This window comes from Vulpes vulpes, chromosome 5, assembly GCF_048418805.1.
Source record: "Vulpes vulpes isolate BD-2025 chromosome 5, VulVul3, whole genome shotgun sequence".
NCBI classification, from domain to species: domain Eukaryota; kingdom Metazoa; phylum Chordata; class Mammalia; order Carnivora; family Canidae; genus Vulpes; species Vulpes vulpes.
In genome coordinates this window covers 39,959,033-39,985,836 of record NC_132784.1, presented here as the reverse complement: position 1 = coordinate 39,985,836, position 26,804 = coordinate 39,959,033, and the positions used below count along the sequence as shown (strand labels likewise).

The window sequence follows — 26,804 nt, the reverse complement described above, 5'->3', positions numbered from 1 at the left end:
AATTATGTAAATGAAACTGTATTTTTTACTGTATCTTCATAAGTACAAAGTTAGCTAAAAAGAAAAGTTTAAGATATTTTCATAAATCAACATGTTCCTTTAATGAACAGAAACTTATTCATTAAATAGAAGTTTTCTAGAGTTTAAAGAAAGAAAAAGATGGCTTTAAGAAATTGCTCTGAATGACCACTAAATGCCAAGCAGAGCAACCAAAAATATATTTAAAATATATCTATGCCTATTATCAATACTAAATCACAACTATAAAGACTTAGCATCAGGAAACTACAAGAGAAAATAAGTATTAATATAATCAAAGAGAAAATATATGGTAAATTATATTTATATTTTATATCTCTTTATATTTCACCATATTCCACAAAAATTTGTTACATCACAGTTATTAACCAGACATTTTGCACATAATCAGTACAAAGAAATAATCATAAAATAATCTGTTCAGGGCAGCCCGGGTGGCTCAGCGGTTTAGCGCCACCTTCAGCCCGGGACCTGATGCTGGAGACCCAGGATCAAGTCTGACATCAGGCTCCCCACAGGGAGCCTGCTTCTCCCTCTGCCTGTGTCTCTGCCTCTCTCTCTCTCCCTCTGTGTCTCTCATGAATAAATAATCTTTAAAAAAATAAATAAAATAAAAATAATCTGTTCAACCAATTCATGAAGACCATCCCTCCCCTCAAGACCACAGAGTTCAAAAGTGACAATTACCAAGTTATCAGAGGCAAGGCAAGATGATCAGAATGAAAATATGTGATGTGTGTGTTCTAAAGAGTAAACAGTAACACCCACATTCTAACCTGGGACCTTGAGACTAGTTCATTCTATAGTCAGCCATCATTCAACACTTTTTTTTTTTTAATCTCCTTGTACCTTTTTTTCCCTTTCTACTACCCGAGATTTGTTCATTAAATAAATCCTTATGTGCAAGCACTGTGATAACTGCTTAATATGCATTCCTTCACAGAATCCTTACCACAACCGTGGGTGGTACACCATATTTTAAATGTGGCAAGACCTAGACACAAAATGGTTAAGTAAACTGCGCAAAGTCACACAGCTGGATACTAGAACAGCCAAGATTCAAGCCAAGTTTGCCCATCTCCAAAGGTCAAGCTCTTACTTTTACTTCTTTCTTCAATAGCATGGCTGATACTATTCTCTGCATAGATCTGTTTCCCTGATAGAACGAAAGTTTCAAGAAGATAGGAACCAGTCTCATTATATCCTGTAACTTTGTGGGTAATGGAAGCTTTTTACAAACATTGCTTGTAAGAGATGGTGTCTGCATCGATAAGTTCCTCCTCTACTCTTATCACCATTTAAGTGCTCACTAGGTTGTATACATTACCTCTGCAATTTCCTCCAGACATTTTACTACCATGTTAGACCAGGGTGCCCTTTTGCATAGAATAAAGGAAATCAAGATATGGATGGCAAAAATTTTAGCTACAGTTTTTAATCCTTTCCTAAAAAAGGAAAAGATACCAGAACTTCAGAAAAAGGTCTTATTGGTCCTTCATAGGCATAAATAGCTACTACAAAGTATAATACTAAAGACACTCCACATATTCCAAAGACAATAATAACCAAGCCGACTTTTATTTAGCTTTCTTTCCCAATGGATAAATAGTCCAATTCTCTTAATATCTTTCAAAAGATATATTTCTCTCCTAGCCCCACTACCACCTCCCCAATACTTCTCACTCTCCCCAGTTTTATCCCTCTTACTTGAACTTAAATAAATATAACACTCTAGTAAAATCTATGCAACAAAGTTAGTGAAAAAATTGTTTCTAAGCTCTCCTGAGTCTTATTGTTTATAATCACTTGTGATATTTTATATAACATATTTGATATAACAACATGTGATTTTTTTTTTTTCTTGTCATGGCTACACTGCTGATTTACATTTAGTTCGCTATCAATCCTCAGGGTATATCACATTCTATGGCACTTCTTTCCAGCCACTTTCCAACATGTATACCCAGGCCTTACATGTCATTCAAGTGTCATTTTTCCCATTCTAGCTGTTCCATGCCTAGGTGTATACCAAAGAGCAACAAACACAGATGTCCACACTAAAACTCAAACACAAATATGCATAGCAGCATGATTCTGTATGGCCAAAGTACAAACAACCCAAATGCCCATTAATTGATAAATTTAGTATACCCATATAAAGGAATATTTGGCCATGTAAAAAAAAATGAAGTATTGTTACATGCTACAATACAGATGAACTTTGAAAATATTATAATAAGTAAAAAGAGCCAGCCACAAAAAACCCACATTATCATTCCATACATATGAAATGCCCAGAACAGCCCAACCTATAGAGGAGTTATATTTGGGATATTAATTTGATATATTTATCATATCAAATTAACATCCACACATATATTGCACATTGTAAAAAGAAATAGAAAACAGATTAGTGGTTGCCTTGGGAGGAAATGGGGGTATTGGGAATGATAGCTAAAGAGTACAGGGGGTATTTCTGATGTAATGAAAATGTTATAAATTTGACTATGGTAATGTACACTTTATTTTTTAAATTCAATTAACTTAAACTAAAAACAAAAAACAAAAACAGCTCAACCATTTCTCCCAATCCCACCCCCACCTCTGGCAACCTCCAATCTGTTCACTATGAGCTTCATTTTTTAAAAATATACGTACATATTTTTAGATTCCATATATATGGATATATATACACGCGTATATATATAGTCGCACACAATTTCTTTAAATGAGCAAATCATATAGTATGTGAATTTTATCTCAATAAGGCTGTAACAAAAAAAAATTACTTAAAAAATCAATTTGCTTGTCCTATATTCCAGGCTAGCTACCACCCCACTTTCTGTTACCCTTTACAGAAAAATCCCTGGGGAAAATATCAGAGAGGAAGATTAAAAATATGGGGGGAAAAGGAGAATAAACCCTGAGGTGTTGTTAGAATTGGAGGTCTTAGTGTGTAGTGCGTGTATGTGTGTATGTGTGTCTGTGTGTATTCCCAATTCCTATTTCCCTAGTTTGTCCACTGAGAAGGCCTAACAGCACAACACACTGTGCACTCCACATTCAGCAATAAACACAATCAAATTTATGCTTTATAAAAAGTTTTGCCCTCTTCAAGACATTCACATTAGCAGGTATAAATGTTCAAAACTATTTTTAGTACCTTTGGAAACTTCCTTCAGTCTGGATAAACATCTTTTGAAAAACCTTAAGTGTAAGGGTAGATATAACCACTGAAAATAGCCAAAAACCAGCAGAAGTCAATCCTGATGAATAATACAAATTATCAACCTGCGTAATAGTAATTTGAGTCAAAACAGATTTCACAGAAAATATATTATGACACCAAGTGTTACTCTGGGACTACTGTTTTCTATTAAGAAGCTCTTTGTAGCTAAAAAATACAATAGGCATTTCAGATACTCACTTCCAATTCTACTGAAAGATCCCAGAGGCATATTTGTCCATCATGACATCCAGTTACAATTGTGGTCCCATCATCTGTTAAAAGTACTGCTGAGATGCAATGTGTTGGTGCTTTGCGACCCCAAAGAACAATGGGTAGGACAAGGCTATTTCCTGCCATTGTGTTTTCAAACCTGGAAATGTTATAAGAATAAGGTCAAATATTACATTTCCTTCTAAAACATACATTTGTATTATGAATCCAACTTAAACTTCCTGAATACCAAGAATTCTCCCGAACATTATATATGACACCCATATATGTAAATACCTAAAATCTCATTTTATATATGTAAAAATCTAATTAAAATCTTAATTCTCACCATAAATCACGCAGTAAGTACTATGGTCACACCTCTCTCACAAATAAAGACTGTGAGTCAGAAAGTCACAAGGTGAAAAGTGAAATAATGGAATCCAATCAAACCCCGGGCAGCCTGACTACAGAACCTATTTTATTCACTCTGCTATGCTACCAATGACAAGTAAGGTCTATAAATTTGTTAGGTCTCCAAACCAATAACAGATGGCAATGTCCAAGAAAAACTCAGCATAGTGTGCTAAACATTAAAAAGAGTATGTTCAGTGGGAAACTCATTCAACTATATTTACCACAACCTATTATGTCTCAAGATCATGAATGTCTTTTATTGTAAATTCTGAAACTTGAGGGGAAAAGGATTTCTCTTTAAGTGTATATGGGAATACACCTTTTGCAGGAGAGAACAAATACAAGGAATTATTCCTTCATATGACAAAAGCAAGATCTAGTTGGTGAAACAACCAGATTTAAGTGTTATAAACTGTGTGGCTAAAAACTAAATATAGGTTCAGAGAAGTCAAAGAGAAATGAAGATTCTGGAATAACCCTGGAATAATCAAAGGGTTCCACAGAGACTGCCAGAACTTTTTGGTTTTTAAAGATTTTATTTATTTAATCATGAGACACACAGAGAGAGAGGCAGAGACACAGGCAGAGGGAGAAGCAGGCTCCATGCAGGGAGCCCGATGTGGGACTCAATCCTGGGACTCCAGGATCATGCCCTGAGCCAAAGGCAGATGTTCAACCATTGAGCCATCCAATTGTCCCAAGACTACCAGATCTTATGCAACACTACGGGGTCACCTATAGGCTTGACATGGTCAATCAGTAATGGTCACTGTAGTGATTTTTTTCTGCCCCAAATTTTTAAGTGACAACAAATGATATGTGTATACCTATAGACTCTTTAGGATGCTAAGACTGTCCCATAGTTTCCAGAAACACTTAAAGAAAAAAACCATTTTCTACGAAGGAAACTAGTCTAATAGCCATGGTCTTATTGCTAGCTGCTTCCAGCAAGACTCTTCTTTAAACTATTACCTACACTTTAAAAAAAAAAAAAAAAAACAACAACAAAAACCACTAAAATCGCTTTTAAAGAATAGTCACTGAATGGGGTGCCTGGGTGGCTCAGCCAGTTAAACGTCCCACTCTTCATTTTGGCTCAGGTCATGATCTCAGGGTCCTGAGATGGAGCCTTGCTCTGCCGTGGAGCCTGCTTAGGATTCTCTCTCTCCCTCTTCCTCAGCTCCTTCCCTCCCTCATGGATGTGTGCTCTCTCTTGCTTAAAAACAAACAAACAAAAAGTTACTGGAAAGAAAATGAGGCAAGTAAAAAAATCTAAAAATCTGTATTACTTAAATTTTTTTATGAGACTACATGACTTTCATCAGTTTATATGCCCCAAAACTTCATCTTTTGCCTACTAGTATAAAGTATGCATTTAAGGAAAAAAATTCCAAGTTCACTTTCTATTTATCATGTTCACTATTTCATAGGCTACCATGACACAATTATTTCCATATTTCTTTTTTGCATATTTCTATTTGATATTAGGAAATGAAGCAAAACACTAAAGCAATTTTAATAAATCTGGTAGAGCATGTTCCTGGCTAAAAAAAGATACCCAACAATGACTTTTCCTAAAAAGCAATCTGGAAGTAGTTCATTTTTCCATGGTGACAACATTCAGTATTAAATTAGGGATGCGTGGGTGGCTCAGTGGTTGAGCATCACCCTTTGGCTCAGGGTGTGATCCCAGTCCCAGGATCGAGTCCCACATCAGGCTACATGCGAGGAGCCTGCTTCTCTCTCTGCCTCTCTCTCCCCCACTCTCTCTCTCTCTGTGTCTCTCATGAATACATAAAATATTTAAATAAATAAATCATATCACCCCAAGACTTCTCTCAATTAAGTAAGATCACAACATTGAAGACAGTATGATGAAATCTGGAAAGAACACTATTTCTCTAGATATTTGAGGACTCATATTCAATGCATACTGATTTGCTTAAAGAAAATGCAAATATAGAGATTCAGTACTAAGGAATATGCGTGCTATGTGGAGATGGGCCAGCTCTGGTGCAACACGAAAAAACATTCTGATATTCAAGTGACAAGGCAACTCAAGAAAACCTAGAAAAAGAATGCATTTTACAGCCCTTAAAACATGAGAAAATAATCATCCATAACATGATAAAGGTATATACTACATCATTAGAAAACACATCATCAGTCTCTAATTCAACTTCTCCAGAAGCTAAAATAATTACAAAGATTTAGATAAAAAGCAAATCCCCAGCATCCTCCCCAAAATCAAGACCTAACAGTCAACCAGAATCTGAGAGGAATTCTCATTAAGGGCAATGAAGGATTTTCATAAAGAACTGTATTAGTTTCCTAGGGTTGCAGTGCACACAAACTGAACAGCTTAAACCACAGAATATATTGTCTCACAGTTCTTGAGGCTAAAAATCAGAAGTCAGGTATAGGTAGGATTGGCTATGAAGGGAAGGATCTATTCCAGGCCCCTCTCCTTGACTGTAGAAGGCCATCTCCATCCATGCTCACATGGCATTCCCCCGTGTGCACATCTGTCTCCAAGTTTCCCCTTTTTAATAAGGACATCAGTTATACTGGATTAAAACCTACCCTGATGACCTCATTTTAACTTGAATACCTCCATAAAAAAACCCTATTTCCAAATGAGGTCACATTCTGAGGTCCTGAAGGTCAAAATTTCAACATATGAATTTTAGGGGAATACAATTCAATCCATAACAGGGACGTATGCTTTTAAAAGAACATAACCTGGAGCACCTGGGTGGCTCAGGTCATGATCCTGGGACCCTGGGACCCTGGGATCAAGGCCTGTGTGGGCTCCCTGATGGGCATGGAGTTTGTTTCTCCTCCTTCTGCTCCCTCCCCCACTCACTCACACTCACTCTCTCAAATAAGTAAATAAAATCTTTACAAAAAATAAAAAATAAAAGAACATAACCTAAAATTAACTCATTACCCAAAAAGCAATTCTCCCTTAGGAAATAATGGTAAAGTAGGGGTCCCCAGGTGGCTCAGCGGTTTAGCGCCTGCCTTTGGCCCAGGGCGTGATCCTGGAGACCCGGGATTGAGTCCCACGTCGGGCTCCCTGCATGGAGCCTGCTTCTCCCTCTGCCTGGGTCTCTGCCTCTTTATCTCTCTCTCTCTCTCTCTCTCTCTCTGTCTCATGAATAAATAAATAAAATCTTTAAAAAAAAAAAAAAGGAAATAATGGTAAAGAACTTCACTATATCTTTTCCAGGAGACATTACATCAGCTAGTTAACTGCTTATCTAAGGAATACGTGAGAAGTCGGTCTAACCAAGGTAAGAAGTCACCATCTTATGTCTTATGTTGGGGGCGGGGGTGGCAGAAACCAGATTCCAAAATTCACTGCTATATTTCAAAGGAAAGTAGATGGTAAAAACTAATCTGTCCTGACCCATAGATATACATACCCTTGTCAATGGTCTTTAAATTATTCACAGTGCTACTTCTTGATTGGTATATAAAAAAATCTAAATAGAAAGTATTTGTTAAGTGAAATATTTAAAAGATAAATAATCATAAAGAATACCTGAAATGAAACATGAAACTGTAGTGGGAATCACAATCAGTAGTTGTTATTGATGTGTCTTGCTGCTGGGATTAGGGTAGTTCCATCAAATGCAGAATAAGCAGAATCAATTTCTAAATAAACAATAATTAATCAAAAGGGCTTGGTGACCAACAGGAAGATGGTATCGGAAAAAAAAAAGGAAAATATACTTTCAGATCATGGCTGGGGCAACTGGAGTGGAGGGAGGCAAAGTCTTATTTACAGGATTCAGGTGAAGAAGTAGATTTGTACTCCTGGGTCTCAGAATACACTTGATATTAAAACCTCCTAGATAGGAGAGTATTAAATCAAAGTTGGGGGAAGACTGTGGAGAAATGGGCTTGGGGAAATGTTCAAAAGTTGGAGGCAGAAAAGACTGTCAAGGACATTTTGACAGTGGCTCTGCTATCTCTTGCCAGACAAGGAGACATCCTTACTGTGTGAGTTCAAAAATAGGATTGCTAAGCCTTTCCAACACTTCTCTAACTCTACACTAGACATTTTGTTATGTAGGGAAAATAAACTTCTACAACTTTAAGGCCACAATTTCTAAGTTTTATTACACATAAATATATGATCTTCCTCACTGCACACTCAGGTAACTACTCCCCCAAGTTTGTAAGAATAACTCCCTGGAATACGTGACGTAGTAAGAAGCATGACAATTACATAAAGGAAAAATGTTAAGACTCCTAGAAAGGAAGGGGGGCTTTGTTGGAGGTGAGATGAAGACAAGGAAATAAATACAACCATCATCTATGGCCAGACACCTTCCAACACCAGCAGAAGATAATTAAAATTCATCATTAGCTAAACAACATGTGAAAGATGAACCTAGATGGTTTAGATAGCTCACTGTACAATGTATGTATAGTTCAGTTTTATATAAATCCAATATATAAAAACTAGTCTTGCTTAATTTATGAGAATTCAAGAAATTTCCTCACCAGAAGAACATACCAGTATTTCTTTTCAGCGCTGAAATATGCTTGTTCTTACTCTGAAGATTCCTTTGGATATTCTAGGTTCTCTTAACTTCCATACAAATTTAAAAATCAGCTTGTAAATGTCTGCAGAAAAGCCTGATGAGATTATGACTAGAGCTGCATCAAATTCATTTATCAATTTGGGGATCACTGACCCATCTAATTTCAATGAAATATTACTAATGCAAAAGTGTACTCTAAAAGCAATCTTACTTGGGGCGCCTGGGTGGCTCAGTCAGTTAAGCATCTGCCTTCAGCTCAGGTTATGACCCTGGGGGTCTTGGGATCAAGCCCCACACTCAGCAGGGAGCCTGCTTCTCCCTCTCCCTCTGCCTCTCCCCCCACTTGTGCTCTCTTGCTCTCTATCTCTCAAATAAAATCTTTTTAAAAAGTAAATAAAAGTAATCTTACTTCTTAAAAGTATGTAAGGTCAAAATAGCACATGTAGCTTCTTAATGAGATGTCACACTCTTATTTCATAAAATAAATCAATGTAACCTGGTCCAACAAAGTTAACCAACAGAGAAAAATCAAATCAAAATCAAACAATTTTGTGGCTCTCTCCTGAAAGGTTCTGAATTCTTCCTATCACTTTTCTAAGAGAGTACCACTTTTCTTCTAGAAAACAAAAAGTTTAATAGAGAACAAACTGATGGTTATCAGACAGAGGCGGGTGGGGAGATGGGTGAAATAGCTGATGAGAACTAAGGACCATATTTGTGATGAGCACTGGGTGATACTGGGAAGTGTTGAATCACTATATTGTATATCTAAAACTTACATTACACTGTATGTTAACTGACATTTAAATAAAAACTTTTTTTAAAAAAGTGAATTACTAGGAAGAGAAAACAAAAAAAGTAGTTTATGTTAAAAATACTAACATATCTACTCATGCAAGGAGGAAGAAACACTGTAAGGTGTATTATATACATATATATATAAATAAAACTAAAAGCCATATACTAAAGTGGACATGTGCCTAATGTATGAATATCTTTAACTTTGAAAAACTTTTTTAGGGGATAGTAACATATTCTCTATTGACACAAATTATTATAAGATCATATTAATTTTTCTTAAGAGCTTACAATTCCCTATAGCATACACAACAAACACATTCTATTCATGATAGTTTGAGACTATAAAATCCTAACTTGAATTTCAGAATGAAAAAAAAAAAAAAAAGATGTAGGGGTGCCTGGGTTGCTCAGTGATTGAGCATCTGCCTTCGGCTCTGGTCTTGGTCCCAGGTGTCCACCTTCAGCTCAGGGTGTGATCCCGGGCCAGGGATCAGTCCCACATCTGGCTCCCTTAGAGGAGCCTGCTTTTCCCTCTATGTCTCTGCCTCTCTCTGTCTCTCATGAATAAATAAATAAAATCTTTAAAAAAACAAAATCTGGCTTAAAATTACATTTAGAGGGGATCCCCAGGTGGCTCAGCGGTTTAGCGCCTGCCTTTGGCCCAGGGCGTGATCCTGGAGACCCGGGATTGACTCCCACATCAGGCTCTCAGCATGGAGCCTGCTTCTCCATCTGCTTCTCTCTCTCTCTCTCTCTCTCTCTCTCTGTGTCTCTCATGAATAAATAAATAAAATCTTTTTTTAAAAAAATTACTTTTAGAGACTGGCTATTAAATTTAAAAAAAAATTTTAAGATTTATTTATCCATGACACATACACACACAGAGAGGCAGAGACACAGACAGAGGGAGAAGCAGGCTTCCTGCAGGGAGCCAGATGTGGGACTCGATCCGGGAACTCCAGGATCACATCCTGAGCCGAAGGCAGACACTCAACAACCACTGAGTCCACCCAGCCGTCCCTAAATAAAAATTTTTAACTGATCAAGCTTTACAGTCAAATATCAGGAGTTCTAGATTCTACTTCTCATTTTGCCAATAATCATGTCTTTGATCATATCATTTTTAAGGCTTAGTTTTCACCCCAAGAGTTATTTATAAAATTAATTCTGAATCCTTCTGAAGTCAAAAAAAAAATAAAACTAAAATTGTAAGAGCAGAGCTCTTGGGGCACCTGAGTGGCTCAGTGGTTGAGGGTCTGTCTGCTTTGGCTCAGGGCACGATCCTGGGGTCCTGGGATCGAGTCCCACATCAGGCTCCCTGCATGGAGCCTGCTTCTCCCTCTGCCTGTGTCTCTGCCTCTCTCTCTGTGTCTCTCATGGATAAATAAGTAAAATCTTTAAAAATAAATTTAAAAGGGCAGGGTTCTTAATTTTTACCTCTAAGTCATCTCTTTTGGTTGCTTTAATTTCATGTATTTCTCTATTTCACTGTACTTCCTCTATTTCTCAGTTCTGTAGAGAAATACAATTATACTTCAGTCAACAACAATAAAAATAATCATAATTGAAAGAACACTGAACTCACAATCAGAAGAACTGTATTCAAATCCTGGCTCTTCTATGGAATCTTGACAAAGTTGCCCCTCTGGGTCTCGGCTTCCCCATCTGTAAATGATGGACAATAATATCCTCTTTAAGAAAGCTGTCCTAATGACGGAGAGAAACCATACATGTAATACAACTAGTGCAATACCTGCACATGGCAGATGCTTGTAAATATTTTTTAAAAACACAGACTTTGCTACTTCTTCACATTCTTCTTCCACATTCACTGGCTTCTTCCAGCACTGTCATTTCATATTTAATAAACTTGGATTTTTAGTAAGGTTATGATCTTTCAATGACTTTCTGCTATAAGATAAAAAAACTACTGTATATGCTTGTCAGACACAATTCTATTATCTGCAAATATGATAATTCAGTTCTGCACGACTTTATTAGAAGTAATGCTACAAATTCCTACATGATACTAAAATAGCTTTCAAATTAAATTCTGTCTCATAATAACAATAATTAGTATACATTTTAAACAGCATTTTCCAAGTTTTCATTCTGTGCTCATAGCATAGCATTACAGCAGTAGATAAAATAGACACAACTCAACTACCCAGTGGGACTTACACACATGGAAGCAAACAATTAATTACCACAGAATGTGATAGAGGAAAAATCTCAAGACCTGTGGAGACACAAAAGATAGATATCCTAACCTGTACTTTCACAGATCCAGGAAGGATTCTTGGAAGAAATAATGGTGAGACTGAGTAGGAATTAACCCAGGAAGAGGTTCAGGAAATCACATATTTTAAATCCCATAGGTAAGGGAGCTCAATTCTTTCTCGACAGTGAAAATAGTAGAGTTGGCATTCAGAGCACAAAGGTTGAATGAGGAGACAAGAAATAACAGGTAAATATGCACCAAATCATAAAGGACTTGATAAGCCGTATGAAGGAATTTGGAGTTAACTTGACAGAAATAGGAAAAAGGTCAAGTGTTTTAAATCTGAATTTGTTTTTCAGATCACTGTAGCTGCAATACAATGGCTAGGGATAAAACTCTGGGTTTGATGACCAGCGGGGCTACCACAGTATTGCTGGTAAGCAATGATGGCACTGAGGAGCACCTGGGTAGGCTCAGTGGGTTAAGTGCCTGCTTTCGGCTCAGGTCGCAATCCCAGGGTCCTCTGCCCCTTGCCCCTACTCATGCTCTTTCTCTCTCTCTCAAATAAATAAATCTTAAAAAAAAAAAAAAAGAGAGAGAGAGAGAGAGAGAGAGAGAGAGAGAGAGAAGGAAGGAAACGATAGTACTAAAATTTATCACAATCTCTCATCACTTAATTTCTGTGCTTTTTTGTTTAATGAACAACTACTACTCTGCCCTGCTCCTCTATATGCTCATGTTCCCTAAGATCAAGAGCCACAACTGTGTATTCACCACATAATGTTTATTAACATAATGTCTGCCATATAGGATATCTTTAATAAATATATAATACAAGGTAGTAGTGGTGAAAATGGCAATAATGAGATGAATATGAGAGTTCTTTTAGAGATACAATAGATAGGTTTCGGTGTTCAGCACACAAAGTTGATAAAGATGCAATATGGATTTTGATATAGGTTTTATACAAAGTTACTATAAGGACAATAGAAAAAAGGCATTTTGAAATATTAAAAGCCCTCTATAAAGGATTAGCACTATTATGATACAGATACCCAGTGAAGTCATCCATTCAGATTCTAATAAATGAGACAAATTATTTCACACTTAACTAGAATTTACTAACTATAGGTTTTGAGAAGGAAGAAGATACTACAAGGTTTCACATTAGTCTTGAGCAGGATCAGACTAAAGAGACTTAGTGGTCTCATAAGTAGATCTCTAAATAGAGAAGTGACATGCTAAAACTGGCATTGTATAAAGTTCGGATTAACATGGACAACACACTGCAGACAGGGAAACAAATATGATGCTACCACAATTAGCCTGGGTGCACAGAGATAAGAAGCTTAACTAAAATTATGAGTTTTAAAAGAAAAAGAAAATACAAGACAATGAAGAAAAATAGTAAATCATGGAGTTTAACACAATGTGTAAGGGCAGAGGCAAGAAAAAGACATGTGACTATTACTTTCTAAAACAGAGTGAGAAGAGGGAGGAAACAAGCATAAGAGGAGGAAGGGAAGTGATAGCATAAATGAAGCAAAAGGGGAACAGATGCATCATCTGGTCTGAGAAATTAGAACTCAGAAAACATTTTCATAAAATGGCAGCGGAGAATTCAACAGAACGTGTCCACAGGAGCAGTAAAAATGCAATCACCCTTTGCCTATATCAGTAAACCAAGTCATTGAAAGTTGATGAAATGTGGGTCTATCTCCTGGCTTTGCTTGTTTTTGACGTTGAAGCTACCGTAAAAGAAAAGCTTTTATAGTTGGCAAAAAAAAAAAAAAAAGAAGAAGAAGAAGAAAAAAAAGGCTTCCTAATTTAAAAATGGAGAGGATATAGCCGATTTACTATCTAACAGTTTGTATTTTGGTGGTATTTAGGTCCATTGGTAATTCTCTCAAAATCACATGGCAAACTGATCTCAAAGCTCAAAGGCATATACAGACCTCCTGATTCCTAATAAAAGACTCTTCACTTTTTTTTTTTATAGATTTTATTTATTTATTCACGAGAGACAGAGAGAAAGAGGCAGAGACACAGGCAGAGGGAGAAGCAGGCTCCATGCAGGGAGCCCGATGTGGTACTCGATCCCAGGACTCCAGGATCACGCACTGGGCGGAAGGCAGGCTCTAAACCACTGAGCCACCCAGGGATCCTACATTTGTTTAAGTAGGCTCTATGCCCAACATAGGCTTGAACTCAACTCTGAGATCAAGAGTTGCATGCTTTATCTACTTAGCCAACCAAGCGCCCCTACTCTTTCTTCCCTATTCTCTATCATCTTCATTTACTGCAAACTTCCCTATACCAGAAAACATCATTCTCCAGTAGCCTGGTTAATCAATGTGTTTTACCAAATCAGGTTACTCAAAGAGAAGTGTGGTATTCATAAAATGATATGATGTCTGGGCTCAGCAGAACACAGGGGAGAGAGAAAGAAAATGGGGCATATAAGTAAGATGTTTAAAGGGATGAAGATGAAACAGGATCATAAGTGTGAGGGATGGGTTTGTGGGGTTGCTTTCACTTTTTGTGTGTAGTTTTTGGGTTTGTTTTTGAGGGAGGGAGAAAGCACAAATGTGAGCTGGAGTAGCATGGGGTGGCTGGGGAGAGGGGAGGAATCCCAAGCTGACTCCCTACTGAGCATGTAGCCTGAGATCATGACCTGAGCCAAAATCGAAACTGACTCGGAATCTTAACCATCTGAGCAACCCAGGCACCCCTCCTGGGTTGTTGATACCAAAGTACTCCCTAATAAACCGGAGTACTTATCTCCATCTCCAAGTCTGCTCATCAGAGAACTCAGGCTATTAAAATAAGGGCTGAAGCTCTTTTTAGCATTAAGAGGATTCATTACATTAGTCTACTTGTGTGTGTTTACAATTTTCTATAATTTTTAAAGGATAGAAAAAACTTTAATATTCATCAATTAGAAATATGATAGAGCCTTACAATGAAACACTGCTGTATGAGATATAAAATAATCTCTAAAATACATAGTGGAGAAAAAGGTGTGGTGCAGTGTATAAAATACACTCCAATTGTGGGCTTCACAAGGAGGCTATATATGTATCTATATAAACATTTTGAAACCTATGGTCTTTGACTATTTCCATTTCCTTACTACAAAAGCCCTCATGTAATTGAGTCTCTATCTTCAAACAAGATCTAAGAATCTTAAAATCTCCCTCTGCAGTAAGAGATCAACAATTTCTCTAATGTGACACTCCAAGGCAGAACTCTCCAGCACTAGAGAGAAGCGATCCCCTGGAAAGACCTGAGGAAAGAGAGAATGCTTTGATATTAATGGACTGTTGACACCTATTCTTTCCATTCCCTCTAAATCCAACCATCTTATTCGGTCCTTACAGTCTAATAAGGCTGCTAGTTTGACATGGCTGGTCACTTGCTAATCGATTACTCAACTCTCTCCCTTCAGCTTCTGGTTCAGTTCTCTTGCAATTATTCTCTTCTTTTTTTTTTCAGCTTTCCGCTGCTTAATATATATAAGATCCTAGAAAGCCAAAGAAGAATTCAAGGAACAAGGGAAGATCTTACATCCCTGTGTTTAATTAGATCTGGACTATTTAATGTTCTTTTAATAAAAAATTTAGGACAAAATTTATTTTCGTCCTCTTATGACTCCCAACTTTTTATTATGAAAAATTTCAAATGTATAAAAGGTTCAAAAATAGTATAAAGATCACTCAACAAATGCCATATTTCCCTTGTTATTTGTATATACATGTACATATATACATAGTATTTTGCTAATCCACTTGAAAATAACCTATGCACATCATGACAATTTGCCACTGAATAAAATATAGAGCTAAAAAATAAAGAGCATTTTTCTTCATAAACACAATACCATTATCACAATCACCATTATCAACACCATAATAATTCTCTAATAGCACCTACTATCCAGTCCATATTCAAATTACTTCAACTGTCTAAAAATGTCTTTTGTAACTTGATACCAAGTTACTGTTTTAAACTAGTAAACATTCAAGTTGTATGCATCAAATGTGGTTATTTCTCTTTAGTCTTTAGTTCTAGAGTAGTCCCAACTTATTTTTTCATTTTAACTTTAAAAAACAAAACAAAATCAATTACTTATAAAATGTTACACGTTTTAGATTTATGTGATTTTTTTATGATGACATTTACCTTGTTTCTCTATCTCTAATGTGCCAGTAAACTGGTATTTGGATCTAAAGGCATCATTAGGCTCACATAAAACTTTTGGTGAGAATACCTCATAAGTGATCTTGTATGCCTCACACTACATCACCACAGGAGGAATGTACATCACACTGTCCTATACCATTCGATTAAGGTACTGACTGCCAGATATTTCCCCTCTATTTTTTCCCCATTAAAGCTATCAATAACCTATGTAGTGATTCTGATAAGACCATCCTATTCTACAATATCCCAGGTGACATTAGTATCATATCCCATGTGATTTCTAAAAGTTATAAAACAGGATAATACATGAAAACCTAGTATGAGATCACTGTTAATTTCCCAGCATCACTTTTTAAACTCTCAAATGCAAAAATCAAGATGTATTTCTATCCCAGGAACGCAGGCATTTTCATAAGAGTCAATATCATCTCACTAGGTGTACTTCCTGTGCCCCTGAGACTTAAAGACAACAACAAACTCAAATCCTCTCTCAAGAGAATGGGCACACATAAACAAGAGTAGGGCTACACTACCCACCTTCCCACGGGGAATGTAACAGGGACTACATGCTAAGTAGTCCCTTGTCACAGTTACAATAAAAGAAAGAAGAGTCTGTAAAGATTCTCAGAATATTCCTCCATCATTTGTCAGAAGAGGGTGTGTTCAAGTCAAATTCACAATATAACATGACGAAGGAAGTGATCATTAAGATTATGAATTTTCGTTGTGCTATGCTTTGTTACCAATTTACTAAAGACTGGAAAAAACTGAATCCGATCATAAAGACTATTTACTGTAATGCAGTAAGATAGCAAGACCATAAAACGTACTGAAGAAATCACTGAGCTGCTCACTCAGAACAAAAGGTTTCCGGAATTAGAGTTGTGAGGGACACGACCTTCTGAACATTAAGCTTGTCCCTCACTTGACAAGATCACACGTTATTATCTGAGTGGCAAGAAAATCCCCAATGAACAGGACACTTAAGGACCAGCTTTTTTAAGGGGAATTCCAATATACCGTTTCAAAAGGACATGTGCAATGAGCAGATGGCAACAGAAGACTACACTTATTTCTTATTGCAAAACAGCCCTGAGCACATGAGAGTCAGGTTTTGAAGAACTGTAAAGCTATCTGGTCAAAAAATATATCACAATTTTTTAAATGATTCATAGACTTTGAGGCATGAGTCATGTTCTAAATTTCTACAGCTGCCATCAGGATGTCTGAATTCAACTTATGCTCTATCACCAACCGGCCTCAGTTTCAAGTGTTAATGATTAAGCTGAAAGCAAACAATGCCCATCGAGCCCATACACTTCAGGGAAAACAGGCCCCATTTGGTAGAATCAACTTCGACCTACACACCCCGAATCTCATCTGCATCTCCCATTATTCCGACTTGTTTCCCTCACTTTGCTGTCAAAACTAAATTGAGCACTGAAGTTTCTCATTGCTCATAAATTAACTACCCAGAAATAGAAACAAACATGTTTTCCCATACTGGAAGTTGGAATGTCACAGTATTCTGGGGATCCGTAAGGTAGGCTGGGTAAGTACAAAGATTCAACAGTCCTACTGCGTAGGGACTAACCCAGCCCCTCCATTTACTGGTTGCAAAGCTCAAGGAAGTATGTAACCTCCTTCCAAGTCAGACTGTCCTCCTCTGTAACATCCCCCTTCTCGAGAGGCTACAGCAAAGTGTTGTGCCTGTCACAAAAATGCTCCTGACAAGGTCACCAGGACTTCCCCATTACCAAATCCAGTGTCAAGTCCTAACCCTCATCTTTCTACCAGCAGCATTTGGCACAGTTCATACTTCTTCCCAGAGATACTTCTCTTGCCCCCCAGATCTTCACGCTTTCCTGATATATCTGTAGCTTCAGTCTCCATCTTTAGCTTTAGCCTTCCTCGTTTTCAACCTTTAAATGTTGGCAAACCAAGAGCTTTGTCCTTAGGCTTCTTTCCTGGCAACTCTCCTTCCCTTCCTTTTACCAAGCCTCATAGCTTAAATACCAACTAGATGTTAACAATCCCCAATTTTTTTTAAAGATTTTATTTATTCATGAGAGACTCAGAGAGACACAGGCCAAGGGAGAAGCAGGCTCCGCGCAGGAAGTCCAATGCAGGGTTCGATCCTGGAACCCCAGGATCACACCCCGAGCCAAAGACAGACATTCAACCGCTGAGCCACCCAGGCGCCCCAACAATTCCCAATTTATAGCTTAGGGCTCTCTTCTGACTTCAAATTCACCAATCCAGCTTCCTACTCAACAAGTCCCTCCAGATAGCTAATCAGCTTCTCAAACTTGACCTGTTCAAGGGCGAGTCCCTGGTCTTCTTCCCCAAACCTGCCTCTCCCACAATCTTCACCATCTCAGTTAACACCAACTCCATTCTTACAGCTTCACAGGCCAAAATCCTAGAATCATTTTTGATTCTTCTCTCACACACATCCCATATCCCAATCCATCAGAAAACTCTACTGACAATAATACCTCTGAAGAATATTATATCCAGAACCCAAAGACTCCTCCACACCTCAACAATGACCACCCCATTCCAAATCGCTAGCAACTCCCAGCATGGACAATACAACAGCCTCTTAACTGGTCTCCGTTTCTAACCTTGCCCCCTTACAAACTCAACGAAGCATGCAAAATGACACTATTTTTAAAAAATAATAATAACATCATAACACAAAGCTACTCAGAATTCTTCCTGTGACTTACTGTCTCACCCATTGTAAAAGCCAAACTACACAACTGCCTAGCCAACACAAGTGAGGCTGCTGTTCTCGCCCTTGCTTTCTTTTCCTCCACTATGGTTCTTGGTTTTCTTCATCAGGCAGTCTTATCTCAGTGTCCCACAAGTCTTCATTGTGCACACCCTCACCCCCTTCAGGTTTCTGCTACAATTTCTTCTTCGTCTCAGGGAGGCCTTTCCTGACCACCATAAATCACAAAATCGACCACCCCCACCATATTCTATTGCATTTCTCCAGAGCACTTAGAACCCTTTAACACACCAACGGTTTTGCTTATTTCTCATCTGGCTTTCCCACTATTAACACAAGCTCCATGAAGGTGATGATTTAGCTTTATTTTGTTCTATACTGTATTTCCAGTGCCTAGAATTTCTCCCACAGAGCAAGGCACCCAACTATTTGTTGAATAAGTGAACAAAGTACTGAATAATGTACGTTTATTTTGGTTGTTTAAAAAGCTGCAAATTAAAATCCATCTTGATTTTACATGCTTTGGATTTCACAAAAGAGCTGCTTATCAATTACTTTTTCTATAATAATGTCGACAAGTCTCCCTAATCAAATCCCTAACACAGTTTTTTGCCAGCTGCAAATTGTTCCTATGCTGTAGCCTCTTTTATCCTATCTGTGATATAAAGGAAGCCAGACATACCATAGAACCTATGCAGCTAATTAGCTGACATGGTTTACTTTAATCACTACTACACTCACAAAGGCCTGTTAATGAGTCACAAAACTGTTTCTTAAACTAAGTAAAGTGATATTTTATTAGTGTGAACTTTTCACTCCCCCTAATGGTGGTTTTTATTGTTTGTTTGTATTTGAAATGTTTAGAGAAAAGACGAGCCCTTAAGGAAGACAGCCAAATAAATAACTTGAATGTGAGAACAGAAGGTAACTGGCACACTCTTATCTATCTGTTATCACTGACATATATTAACTACCAACATTTAGGGAGAAATATGAATGTGCAAAACACTAGTAAAATACCTTTGGTAAGCTTGAAAGGTCATAAGTTACAACTGCTAAGCTGAATGGAAGACTGGTTTAAAAAGCTATGCATTTCCAGTAATTTTCTATTTTAAAAGAGCCTACAAAAAAAACCCTTGGCACTTCAGAAATTTCTTCTGCCCTCAACTACTCACTACTGCCCTAACATTTTGTCCTTCCATCATTTTCTGACCCCCACCAACCTAAGAAACTTTAGCGGGGGCGAGAGGACCCTACCTGTTCATTAAACATCACCAACACATTTTGGAAAAGATGCCTAATTTTACTTAAAGTATTTAATATTTCATCAATATAGTATATATTTTAGTAGAAAAATTCCACTTGGACAGGACTTTCTAAACGCAGTCATGATGTAGGGCTTTTCCTTCCAACAAAATGTTTTGTGCTCTCACCAGCAAAGTAGCTTTAAGTAATTAGATGAACCACATGCACAGAGTTCAGATTCTAAATTGACATCATAATCATAGTATCTGTAAGTAGGAACATAAGGTGTCCTCTTATTGATGACAGGATTTCTCTGGGCCATAAGAAAACTCTCAGTTGGTTCTGTCTACGATCACTGGCATACATAGAGCTAAGACTATAAACTCTGTATAAAGTGAAATAATGAAGGGGACAAAATGGAAACAGAACCTATGAACCTCACTAACCCCATACTTTAATCATTTGTCCCAACAAAGAGACAAGTGTCACAGAGAAACGTAACAGATAAACCATGAATAAAGGTGCTATCTAGTTCCAAGCCTAATGCTACAAATACTAAAATTATTTCCAGATTTATACTATGAATTTTGATCTCTGTCTAGCAGAACACAACAAAGATAAAATCAATATATGAAAATCAGTTACACTTTTATCTACAATAATTTACTTTAAAATAGTATCTAGTCACCATATTTTTTCAAAGATTTTATTTATTTATTCATGATAAGACAGAGAGAGAGAGAGAGAGGCAGAGACACAGGCAGAGGGAGAAGCAGGCTCTATGCAGGAAACCCGATGTGGGACCCGATTCTGGGACTCTGGGATCACGCCCTGGGCCGAAGGCAGATGTTAACCGCCAAGCCACGCAGGTGTCCCCATCACAGTATTTTTTTAAATGACAAAAAAAATTCTGCTCAATCATAAACAGAGGACCATTTAATGTTCTTGGATAAGATCACCTAGTATTACATGGATGTCAATTCTCCCCAAAATAAATCTATATATTCAATGCATCCTCTATCGAAATTCTAGTTGTGTTGTTTTTAGAAACTCTAGCTCTAAAACATATAGAAAAGAGTAAAAATCTACAAATAGCTAAACCAATTATACTATAGTTTGGCAAACTGTATTTTTTTAAAAAAAAATAAGGAAAAAAATAGCTAAACCAACTTTGAAAATGGGCAAAGAATGGAGAACTTGCCCTACCAGATACTTAACATTAGTAGCCATTGGGTGAGTGGGGGGCAAATGAAGACCACAATGAGATATCACTACACACCTAAACAGCTAAAATAAAAGTACAGTGATAATACCAAATGCTGGCAAGGATACAAAGAAACTCAATCTCTCATTGCTGGTGGGAATATAAAATAATGCAGCCACTCTAGAAAACAGTTTGGCAGTTTCTTCACAAAGTAAACCTACACTTATCATACCACCCAGCAACCCTGTTCCAAGGCATTTATCCCAGAAAATGTGAAACTTTGTATCCACACATACACAAAAATTGTACAAGAATGTTCATTGCAGCTTTACTTGTAATAGCCAAAAGCTAGAAACAGCCTAGCCTCAGTGTCCCAGTGAATGGTTACACAAACTGCAGTATACATATACCATGGAATACTACCCAAATTATGCAACAATTTGGATGAATCTCAAAAATCATCTCATGCAACAATTTGGATGAATCTCAATCTCAAAAAAGTCATATGTTGTGTAATTCCATTTATATAGCACTCCTGTACAGATAGAATTCTAGAGATGGAAAACTGATTAGTGAGCAGAGGTTAGGGATTGAAGGGAGATGGATGTGACTAAAAAGGTATACTAGGAAGGAGATCTTCACAATGATGGAACAGTTCTCTATCTTGACTGCAGTGATGATTACAGGTATCTATCTACACAGATGCTAAAATGCCATGGAGCCACACTCAGGCATTGTACCAAAAGTCAATTTCTGGGTTTAGCTATTGCACTGCACCTAGTTGGATAAAACGTAACCATTGGAGGAAACTGGGTGACATTATTAAAAATGTACCCCTTGTACCCTTGGGGGAAACCAGGCCTCTCTGCAGATCTTTGCAACTTCCTGTGATCTATAATTATTTCAAACTCCAGCTAAAATAAAATGGGGAACACCAATAAAAAATAAATTTATTTTAAAAAAAAAGAAAGAAAAAGAATAAATAAAATAAAATAAAATAAAATGGGAAGAATTATTCACACAGGGAAAAAATTAATACAAAGCCATTGTGTGAAAACCACATGGTATTAAAGCAAGAGCAAACAAATAAACCAAAGGAACAGAATACAGTGCTCAAAGTATGAGAACTTGATACACAATAAGTGTAGCATCTTACCTAAGGGGAAAGGAGAGAATGCCACTAGGAAAACGGGAACACTACATGGAAAATAAACTGAATCTCTTCCTTGTGACATATAAAAAGACTCTGGATACACTAAAGCCCTATACATTTCAAGGAAAACCATGAAGTTAGTAAAACACAAAAGTAACATTATGACATAGAATTTGAGGAAAGACTTCTTACAACCCCCAAAGCACAAACCATAAGGCAATTTTTTTAATCTGACTGCATCAAAATTGAAGATCTCTGTTCAATGAAGCACATCATGAAAAATGTTACAGACAAATGGCAGAATAGAAACAGGGATACTTACATATTTAAAAGACTAGTATCTAGGAAATACAAGACTGACTGCAGATCAAGCAGAAATGAAACCTCAAAAATGGGCAAAGGGTGAACAGTTTTACAAGAGGGAAAACCAAAAAGATAAAATGTACATGAAGAAATGCTCAAACTCCTAATAGTGAAATGCCATTTAAAATGAGATTTTACTTTGTATCAATTAGTGTGGAAAAACTAGGACACTGGATAATACAAAGTAACAATGAAGATGCAAGGACACCGAAACCCCCCATGAATTGCCTGCAGGAGTACAGACCATAGCAATTTGTTCTAGAACACAATCTAGCAGTTCTTCAATAAAATATATGAACGCCCTATGATCCAGAAGTCACATTTCTGGATATATATCTCAAAGAAAGCATCACAGAGGTCTTGGAGGTATATTTGTTATACCATCATCTGTAGCAGTAGGAAAATAAAGGTAAAATGGGCATCCGCAAATAGGAGAGTAGATGGAAACCCATAACAGATATACTCTCTGAAACACTGTGCAGCAGTCAGATCTTTAAAACATGGTAGGGAGAGAAACAAAATTCAATACACAATATTATACAGCATAGATAGTATATAATATACAACACATAAAATACAGCCTATCTCTAAAAATAAAAAATGTGGGTACCCAAAACAATATACATTTAATAACACACAACACACACATAAAGGATACACATCACACATGTTAAAATGTTTTTTCCCATGTATTGATGATCAAAGGAATGGAGTGGGAATTGGAAATAAAACACAATGAATACAAAACAAAAAACAACAAAAATCAGGAGACACACCCTGGTCAATAATGACCACTGAACTGAGGAAAAATTAATTCAATCCTCTTCACCTGAGGTCCAAAACAAACTTTAAGGACTCCCACCTAACACAGAGCACACTACTGAAGCTAAATGTTATCCTATCCTTATCGCGACAAAGGCACAAAAAGTTCAGTGCTTTTAAGGTTTTCAATGCTTAAGCCTGTTACGTAGATAAACCACCCCCACTTACACTTTGCTTCAAAATAGAACTTATATCCAAGATCAAAACAGAAGGAAATTATAAGATACAAGACTTAACCATTTGAAATGTCAAGTTCCCACAATGATACTCAAGATAAAGCAGAGCCCAGTCCCTCTGATGTACCGAATCATCAACATCTTTTGAGGTCGAGCTGCATACAGGTGGCAATAAGAAAAACTAACAGGCATGGCCTAGTTTTGTTGAGTAGAGCTCCACAGTATTTAAAAATAAATAAATAAATAAGGACAGATCTCTAAGCAAATAAATAAATTCTCAATAATAACCGCGGGTCGAAATTAAACGAGGCATTGCGCTTTTTATATTAGTCGGGTTTCCCGGTTGGAAATGACTAAGATCTGTTCACGTCAATGCAAAAATCCAGGCGGCTTGGGCTTCGTCGAAAAAGGCATTTCAATTTTTTTGAATCTTTAAACTGCTCTCCACGTCCACTGTCACCGGTAGCTCAGAGAACAAGAAACCTCGCGGGCCAAGCCAAAAATGTCAAAGACCCCGATTTCTCTTATGTCCCCTACGATCCTTGCCCATCTTATGCACAACGACCTGAGTAATAATAAGCATCCGAAAGGGTCGGACAGAGCCCGTGGCAAAGGGTCACCAGGTGAGCAGGCGGCCCCTGTCCCTGGATCCCCAAGCCCGCAGCATCCACACTGCCCAGGCTAAGATGCAACCGAACCTGCCAATAATTTCAGACTGTTGGGAACCAACAGATAATGCCTAGGACCTGCAAAAAAAAAAAAAAAAGAAAGAAAGAAAGAAAGAAAAAGAAAAAAACGTGACAAGGCGAGTGAATGAAAACATGGAAGCAAATTGTTAAATCGCGGGCAGGGCAGTGGGGCTCCAAGCGGGCGCTTCCCGGGCGCGGGGGCCGCGAGGCGGGGGAGGAGCAGGTGTCCTTACCCAAGTCCTAGGGCCGCGGGGCGGCGGGGGCACCGCGCAGGTGAGGCTCCAGCACCCCTAGCAAGGGCGCAAACGGGAGAGGAGCGTGCACAGGTAAGGAGAGGCGCCCCCCGCCCGCGCTGCCCCAACCACCCACTCATCACACACCACCTCGCTCCTTGGGCGAGCCCGTCTCCAGCCCAAAGCCGGGGTCACCTGAACCGAGGACCCGCCAGGACCCCCGGGCTGAACCCCGTGACCCCTGACCCCCGACCCCTGACCCCGCCGCGGGAGCCCCGCTCACCTGTCACAGCTTCATCTCAAGCCGCGATGCTGTCCGCGCCACCACCCGCGGCGCCCCGCCGAAGACCGAGCAGACGAGGACGCACGGCGCGGACGACCCGCGGTGCTCCAATCCCCGGCGGGCGAACCCCTGGGGCGACCGCCCCCCCACCCCGCGAGCCCGGCCGGCGGCGTCTCCCCGGCGAGGCTGCTTCAAGGTGCCGTTGCCGCCGCGGCAGTAAATCAGCTGACACCCGACTGCCGTGACTTCCGCGGCAACTGTCGCAAAAACGAGGGGGCGGGAAATGAGCCCCGTGGCCAGACTCGCCGGGCCTCGGCTTGGAGCCGGGGAAGCCAGCCGCGTTACCAAGGAGACCGATCGCAGGCGAGGGTGTCGACTGTGGGCAAAGAGCGCGCGCTCGCCATCTTTGTTGTGGGAAACGCGGTCTAGGCTCGCGTCCCGCCTCCAATGCCCAGGCTGGGAGGACCAAGATGGAGGGAAGAGCGAAAGGGCAAGTGGAGGAGGTGTCCCCAGGATGTTGCAAGTTTACGCTTCTGCCCCGGGACTCGGTCCAGACCCTTGCAAAGTGTGAGCTCTGGAACTTGGTGACTGTTTGCTTCTGACCTCGATGCAGAGAGCCAGAAGAGGAACTCGGCTTGTAGGCTGCAGGACGCCTGACCTTGTGCAACATTCCTGCAGAGGAGAGGGGATGAATGTAAGCTCAGTGTGGGCGGCAGAGCCCGGTGCAGCCGGAGACCCGCCCTCAGAGAGGCCTGTGTTGGGATGCCAGCGCCTCCCCTGCGCACTGTCATTGCCATCTGGGGCCTGATGCTTCTTCTCTTCATTCTCCCCAACTCCCCATATAAAAAAATAATGACCTCATGGGTATCTAGGAGGCTGAACGAGCTCAGTAAACAGCAATCACTCATTATGCTTGCCCATCTTCCTCCCAAATATTTGTCGAGTGAATGAATAGCAGCCAAGGGAAAAACTTGGGGCGATGCTGGTGGCCAATGGTCAGTTCTGCTAACAAGATGGAAGGACAAGCATTCCAGAGCTTTGTCTTTCCTTCATAAGCTCCCTAACAGACTCCCAGGACAAGGACTCAGGAGGAAACTATGTATTGAGGTCACCCGGCTGAGCTTGTCAAAATGAAGTTTCTGATCCAGTAGGTCTGCAGTGGGCTTCGGAAAAACCCTCCATTTCTAACAAGCTCCCTTTGCTGCTGGCTCTTAGACCTGAGTCTTGGGTAGCAAAATCCTATTGGATGGGTCTGAAGCAGGAGATTAAGGGATTAGAACAGGGCAAGGGCACAAACAAGTCCTTGAGACAGGATCACTTCCTTACTAATATGTCAAGAGACCTAAGAATTGGTTGGGTCAAAGGGTTTCTTGGCAATTTATGATTCCTGCAAATGATAAACTTCTCCTTCCTCTCCTTCCCAGTTTAGACAGTCCTCCTCCCTCTAACACTGTGCAGACCCATCAGTGTCCTGGGGGGCACACCCCCTTTTCCCTCACTAGGCCATTTAGCATTCTTTATGTCTCAGGTCTTGTTTCCTCTAGGCTATTTATTTGTAGAGACCAGTTCTGCTCTGCTGCCACCATGAGAATAATTAATCATAATGTTGACCAAGGAAGTCAATACAACAACCTGAAAGTCAGCAATTCTAAAGTTGTCTTACACTGTAAATTGGGATTCCATGATTTTCTTCAACTTTTGACTAACACCCTTGTAGTCACATGGGGCAGAGAAAAGCAGGAAAATGATGTTAAATAGAAGAAATTAATTCCTTGGACAGCTGGGTTCAATATACTCATTCACTCTGTTATAATGATGAACACATTTAAATTGTTAAGTTCATAATCCCCTTTACAATCTACAAGAACTTTTTGGAAATATGGGAAGCACAGAGTGGTTACCATGGGATAGTCTTAGGCTTCATTAAAGCTTGTTTGGTTTGTTTGTTTTTTTTTTTAATTTTTTTTTTTTATTTATGATAGTCACACACACACACACAGAGAGGCAGAGACACAGGCAGAGGGAGAAGCAGGCTCCATGCACCGGGAGCCCGATGTGGGATTCGATCCTGGGTCTCCAGGATCGCGCCCTGGGCCAAAGGCAGGCGCCAAACCGCTGCACCACCCAGGGATCCCGAAGCTTGTTTGGTTTGTAAAGGTAATATATAAAATATCCCTCCTAGGTAAAGTTGACTTTTATTCAACAAATATGAATTGAACTTAC

At 39.0% G+C, this 26,804-nt stretch overlaps 1 protein-coding gene across 10 annotated transcripts in view; it reads right to left on the bottom strand.

The window, feature by feature from the left end:
* WDR7 (WD repeat domain 7) overlaps positions 1-24,851 on the bottom strand; it is a 350,640-nt gene extending 325,789 nt beyond the window's left edge. For 2 of the 10 annotated variants that reach the window (XM_025997661.2, XM_025997663.2), the window contains exons 1-4: positions 24,582-24,822; positions 10,838-10,917; positions 7,443-7,555; positions 3,467-3,638 (exon numbers count right to left, since the gene is read on the bottom strand). In XM_025997661.2, coding sequence (XP_025853446.2) covers positions 3,467-3,638; positions 7,443-7,456 — 186 coding nt within the window. In that variant the 5' untranslated portion in view covers positions 7,457-7,555; positions 10,838-10,917; positions 24,582-24,822. Of the gene's footprint in view, positions 1-3,466; positions 3,639-7,442; positions 7,556-10,837; positions 10,918-11,005; positions 11,164-24,074; positions 24,123-24,581 lie in introns of those variants that run through there. The other 8 variants (XM_072757945.1, XM_072757949.1, XM_072757951.1 and 5 more) reach the window with 8 other exon arrangements.
* Positions 24,852-26,804: the final 1,953 nt, after the last annotated feature.